We start from the raw sequence: 6,942 nt of genomic DNA, 5'->3' as shown, positions 1-6,942 counted from the left end.
CTTTTCTAACATTATAAATGTCTTTACTGTAACTTTTGATCAATTTAACTCATCCTTGATGAATAAAAGTATTTTCTTATTTCTTTCCCCCAAAATAAAAAATAAATCCTTACTGACCCCAAACTTTTGAAAGGTAGTGATTAATGTTACAAAAGCTTTCCATTTCAGATCAATTCTGTTCTTTTGAACTTTCTATTCATCAAAGAATCCTGAAATAAAAATGTAAAAAAAAAACTGTTTTCAACATGGATAATAATCATAAATGTTCCTTGAGCATCTTATCAAATAATGCAGCCTTGGTGAGCATAAAACCAAGACATAAAATATCTTACCGATATAAAACTTTTTACCGGTGTGTATCATAGTGAGATATTTCAAGCCTTTATTTGTTATAATTTTGATGATTGCAGCTTACAGCTTATGAAAACCGTAATCATCAAAATTATAACAAAAAAAGGCTTGAAATATGCGTTTATGTGTGTTTGTGTGTGAGTAAATATTTTCTATGTGCATATAGTCTAAATGGCCCTATAAACTCATACTGTTCATATAAACAGTATGTTCACTCGAATGTGCATTGGTTTGCTATGGTATGTATAAGCGTTCCCGTCCCTCCTTATTGGGCGCGCAGTTCTCATTCAGTGTGTGTAGAGAGAGATAGAGAGAGAGTGCTGAGCGCACCGACTCTGCGCTCCTCCAGTCCACGGTTCTCCACAGAAAGAGCGGAGCGCAGACAGAGACTCTGCCGGTGTCTCGTGCATGAACAGCAGTCAACGCATTCTGCTCGACCCGCTTCGTAGCTTTGAAAATTGACGGACCTAACCATCACCATTATTTCCATTTAAACAGCAGAAACCAGCGGCGGCGTTTGGATATACGCAGCGTACACGCAAGGAGATGTGGATCATAAAGTTCATGCTGATTTGGACCTGCTGGTTCGGAGTGAGCGCGGACTTCGATGGCAGGTGAGACGGCAGTTAAACGTCTAGACGACTGTATCAATGTGATGTTAAGAGTTTTGGTAGAGCGTGAGAGTTTGTTTTAAGAGTCATTTTATGGTTCTGGTTTTTTTTTTAAGATGAATATAAACTAAACTGCTTTAAGATTTTGAACATTCAATGTCTTTTAAGAATTAATAAATTGCATCTCAGGCAAAATGCAATATAATACATATGGGCTAGATACTGGGTTCATAACAAAGGTAACAGAGTTGACAATTTTAAGTTAATTTAGGCATTATTATGTTCAAGATCAAAACACTACAGTGTGTTTATTAGAAAGAAATTTTAATGCTGATAATTCTTCAAACATCCACTTTTGAATAAGTCGTTGTATTATGTAAAGAAATCGTGATAACAGGGCTGCTTAAGATCATCCCCTGACAAGCTTCGAAAAAAGAATGAGATAAAAACCATGAGACACTTTTGCTTAAGGAGTCAACGTCCATGTATAACGATCCCATTATGACACTGTTTTTATTTTGTTTATTTTTTACTATATGTATAATTTTCGAAATGTTTTTGAGGAAGTTGCTGGTAACAGGGTTGACTAATAACAAAATCTAAATTAGGCTTGGGGCACAAGTGGCATTTTGGGCGAATATGAGTTCTTTATATCAAAATAAAGGTCTTGATGAGCTCTATCCAATGGTGCAAAAATCCCTATCTGATATCAAACTGTATTGAATAAAGCAACAAAAAGGCGACTTATTTTTTTTCATATGCCATACATTTTTTACTTAAATACTCATTCATGTAAGTATGCATGTGGTTGCAATGTTTGTGGTTTAAGGTTAATAATACAGGTGATTGAAATGTGGTCAAAAACAAAGTGTTTTGTCTGTCCTGTAAAGTTTAAAGCCACAGACGCCCCTCTGGCTCAAAGCCCTCGTTAAAAAACACTGCAAGTAATTCATATAGTCAATGTTTGTGTTAACGATTTATTTCTATAGAAGTCGAGTCATAAATACGCTTCTGAAAGCATAACAGGTTAGCCTCACGTTTAGTGCTGTTGACATCAGCTCAGTTTAGGACGGGTTTTGGTGTGTGTTGTGTTACTGTGTTGTCAATCAGCACGGTGAACTTGTGAACTTGCATCAGTCTACAGCTGCACTAAAGATCTTCCCAAATGCTAAAAGCATTCATTCTTTAACTTATCTAACTGTGTTGAATACTGTGTGTAATGGGAGTTTAAAAACAAAATCGTGTTTAAGAATCATTTATTCTCCCTCTTGGACAGTCGGCGCACATGCTCCCGGTTGTTTCGTGCCCCAACATGTAATGTGAAATATGTGGTGAACAGAAACGTGCCAAAGATTCAAATCTGCTTAAAGCTTCATTGAGATTAAAGGGGATTGAATGTCCATGCTTGAAATTAACTATGTGCTTTAGTATAAGTAGCTCAGTATACCTTAGGGCAAGGTTTCTCTGTCTGTTCCTGGCACTGCACTGTCTGCACGTTTTAAGGGTCTTGCTAATCTGGCACAGTGTTGTTCATGAATCCCTCTGCTAGTAAGATTGATTGTTGAATAATATGTGCTGAATAAGATGTGCTAAATAAGAGAGATATCCAAAAGGTGCAATCTGAGAGACTTTCAAGAATGAATGGCTCCAGGGACATTATTAGAGGGGCTCATTGATCTCTCCTGTGACTTGGAGAAAGTTCTTTAAAAACAGAGCTTATGACTCATCCCTATTGAGCATGCATTGTTGAATGACACCATTCATTATGGAATGCTCAGATACCTCATTCAAGTATTGTTAATTAAGCCTACCAATTATGTTATATAGTAAGTTTGCATCGCCTTACATAATGTATTAGGTATGCATTGTCTAATTATGTGATGTATTATGTATGCATTACCAACTTAAGTCATGTATTAAGTATGTATCGCCTAAGTATGCTTTGGCTTACTTAAGTATGCTTTGGCCTACTTAAGTCATGTATGAAGTATGCATCACCTAATTTCGTCGTGTATTATGTTTGCATCACCTAATTAGTCATGTATTATGTCTGCATCACCTAATTACGTCATGCATGATGTTTGCATCACCTAATTCTGTCATGTGTCAAGTATGCATCATCTAATTCAGTCAGGTATCAAGTATGCATCGCCTAATTACGTCATTTACAGTATGACGTTTGCATCACATAATTCCGTCGTGTATCAAGTATGCATCGCCTAACGGCATGTATTAAGTATGCATTGTCTAATTATGTCAAATATCAAGTATGCATTGTCTGTTTAAGTAATGTATTAAGTATACATCATTTAATTGCATCATGTATTATGTATGCATCACCTAATTCTGTCATGTATCAAGTATGCATCATCTAATTCAGTCAGGTATCAAGTATGCATCGCCTTACGTCATGTATTATGTATGCATCGCCTAATTACGTCATTTACAGTATGAAGTTTACATCACCTAATTCCGTTGTGTATCAAGTATGCATCGCCTAACGTCATATGTTAAGTATGTATTGTCTAATTAAGTCAAATATTAAGTATGCGTTGGCTGTTTAAGTAATGTATTAAGTATACATCATTTAATTACGTCATGTATTATGCATCACCTAATTACGTCATGTATCAAGTATGCATCCCCTAATGTCATGTATTAAGTTTGCCTCGCTTAAATACATAACGTCTAACGTAACGTATTGAGTATGCATTGCCTAATCATGTCATGTATTATGTTTGCATCACCTAATTAGTCATGTATTGTGTATGCATCGCCTAATTACGTCATGTATGAAGTTTGCATCATCCAATTCTGTCATTTATCAAGTATGCATCATCTAATTCCGTCATGTATCAAGTATGCATCGCCTAATGTCATTTATTATGTATGCATCGCCTATTTACGTCATGTAAGAGGTTTGCATCACCTAATTCCGTCATGTATCAAGTATTGTCTAATTATGTCATATATTAAGTATGTGTTGGCTATTTAAGTAATGTATTAAGTATACATCATTTAATTACGTCATGTAACATGTATCGCCTAATTACATCATGTATTAAGTTTCCCTCACCTAAATAACGTGAAAATCGAACGTCATGTATTAAGTATACATCGCCTAATTACTTAATGTTTTAAGTATGCATCGCCAAATTACGTCACGTATTATGTATGCATCGCCTAATTACCGGTTGGTCATTGTTGTGAATGCCTCACTTCCCATTCACTGTCACAGTCACACGGTTCCCACAGGGTGTTCCTCTGAGACACTGGCCACCCAAGTATGGACTTGTGAATTCAACTCCCGCAGTGATCTTTATGGCATCTTCTATCTTCCGCTCTGCTGGGAATCATTTTCTCCTTTTGGCAAGATGAGCAATAGCTGTCCTTCGAAATGGACTGGAAATGTATTCACTGGCAGAAGCATTTTTTGTGTTAAAATTCAAGCTTGGTTCTTTTGCTTCTTCATTTTCCCCTTATTTATCATTGCGAGTTGCCCAGAGGCAGAGCACAGCTATGATGCGGTTTCACGAACACATCCGTACTCAGCTAGGGGGACATTAGTAACAGTTTTTTTGGTACAACATTAGCAGCGCTCTTTTAGAGACATAATGAACAACTAATGCGTGCTTGTTTGTCATCTGTCCAAATGACCTTAGCACACTCATTTAGTCAAGACTGTTATTCATTGCATTCTGTGCATTCTAACTTCTCTTTGTCATCCCATACATCACAAGCTTAATGTTTGTGTAACTCACAGACACGATATTGATGCGTTTTCTTCAGGGCATGGCTTGTGCTGGCATTTCAGGAGCGGGAGCTGCCCACTGTAATGAACGTGTACATTAACCTGTTGGCGCACATTATTAATTTCGGTCGTGATGGAGTTCGCTTGTCACCAGGGCCATTATTTGCCAATTTGCCCTGCTTATAAACCTGCTTCACTGCCCCGATCTAAATTCACAGAGAGAATATAGTGCGTGAGAGCACAGTGAGGGGCTCATTCATTATATCCCGGCCCTTAGCAGGGGCCGTTAAGCTCATGTCTAATGGCTTGTGCTACACCTGAGGGATGACTCACTGCTAAACCGCCAGCTTGTCATTGGCTGACTTGATAACAAGAGTAATCAATTCCAGACAGACTCATTAAAGTTTCTAACTTTTTCAACTCTTCCAACATGGGGTTTTGGACTGTTGAGCAGGGGGTTCCCACTCACTGGAGCAGAATGTACATTCCCCGCATCTCTAATTGTTCTTATATATTTTGTCAACAGTGCTTTGTTACTCCCCGGGTAAACCCTACAAGCCTGTTCAGAAGGGCTTGAATTATGTCCACATGTCCGGTTGACACTCTTTGTGGTCTTACAATTGATTTCATCATCTGAATTGTCTCAGGGAGCAGAATTTGACCCCAGGCCTGACTTTGCTGTCATGCAGTGGCAGAGTCAGCTTCCATGGCCAATGAATGAGTATTTGAGTGAAAATGCTTTGTCACCTGGTCTGTAGTCAAATTACTTTCAATGTTTGGATTTGACCCTCTCCGGCAGTCCGTCTGTTGAAAATGAGATGCACCCTACTCATCATGATTACATATGGGGAACAAGATATGCTGTCACATTCTGAGGCTTTTGTTGTTAAAGGGGTGATGAACTGAGAAATCAAATGTTCCTTGAGCTTTTGACATCTAAGAGGTCATCATTTTATAAGAATATCCTGTAAGTTTCAGAACTAAAAACGTCCTTGTTAGTCCAATAAAAGCTTTTATTGACACCAGCCTTTTTCAAAGTGGGGAACTATGATGTCAAAGAGGATAAAACAGAAGAAGAAGATCAACGCCTACTTCAACACGGCCAGTTTAGCCCCGCCCACCGATTTGCGCATTACACGCATAGCTAAATAACATAGATCGAGCTAACGAGCAATAGAAAATATTGTGCAGTGCCTGGTTGTGGAAGAAGACAGTCGCTGCATAAGCTTCCTCTGGATTAAAACTTTATTTTTAATGACGTTCCAGCTCCAGTTCCAAAACATCGTCCGTCTGTTCGCTTCATTTCACTGAGGATTGTTTTGTAAACAAGATTGGATTTGCAGACCAATTAAGAGTAAAGAACGGTGCTGTGCCGTCTATATTGGATCGGACAGGAATTGTGCAACACACGGACTCTGCGTCGAACATGTATGGGCGGATCATTCCGGTTGCCATTTTACAACATTGGACGTTTTGAAAACAAACCACGTTCATCGACGGGTGAGTTGAAACTCATTATAATATGCAAAACTGGGCGTTTACTTGCAAGTCTTCAGTGCGAGACGCCCCAAAAAATCGAGCGTTTTTCAGCTAGACTCAAAACTTGGATACAAAATAGCATATTACTTATTCATTTTGATGTTTTTGAATGCAAAAATCAAGCGAATGTCATAAGTTGACCTCAGACAACAATATAACAAATTTTAAAAAGCCAGTTCATGACCCCTTTAAGAATAAAATTAAAAATATCAAATAATAAGTTGAATATGTTAAAGGGGACTTATTATGACCTTTTCTTGGTTTTCTTTTTGGGCTCTAATAGAATAGGTTTTCTACGGAGCATGTTTCTCGTGAGCATGTGAAAGTCTGTATATTTTTATTTTTGCAAAGGTCCCTTTGGGGGCTCTGTAGTTTTCATGCCTAAATGTTCACAAAACACATTACATTGTTGCAGCACCTCTCTTCTCAGTCTATCAGTAACGCTCTGTTTAGTTCCTGTCTCTATGAAGCTCCTTCTGATAAGCACATTGTGCTCTGATTGGTTGGCTGGAGCAGTGTGTTGTGATTGGTCAACCGCTTCAAGTGGTCACTTACTATAACCCCCTAACTCAACCAGGCTTCACACCTTTGTTTTCCGTTTGCCTTGGGCGGGAAATATTTAAATGAGGAATATTGTGACATGTTCGTTACCGGAAGAAAACTCAAGACTACAATCGGGGCGTTTTAAGG

At 38.1% G+C, this 6,942-nt stretch overlaps 1 protein-coding gene across 3 annotated transcripts in view; it reads left to right on the top strand.

Moving 5' to 3' along the window:
• The first annotated feature begins 642 nt into the window (after positions 1 to 642).
• The window catches only part of npnta (nephronectin a), a 47,505-nt gene continuing 41,205 nt past the window's right edge, over positions 643 to 6,942 (top strand). The window contains exon 1 of one of the 3 annotated variants that reach the window (XM_039688726.2): positions 643 to 965. In XM_039688726.2, the coding sequence (XP_039544660.2) occupies positions 898 to 965 (68 nt within the window). In that variant the 5' untranslated portion in view covers positions 643 to 897. The remainder of the gene's footprint in view (positions 966 to 6,942) is intronic. The other 2 variants (XM_039688745.2, XM_039688754.2) reach the window with 2 other exon arrangements.

This window comes from Pimephales promelas, chromosome 6, assembly GCF_988280905.1.
Source record: "Pimephales promelas chromosome 6, fPimPro1.hap1.1, whole genome shotgun sequence".
NCBI lineage: Eukaryota > Metazoa > Chordata > Actinopteri > Cypriniformes > Leuciscidae > Pimephales > Pimephales promelas.
Note: the sequence above shows the minus strand (reverse complement) of the source record. Positions and strands in the feature narration are given on the sequence as shown.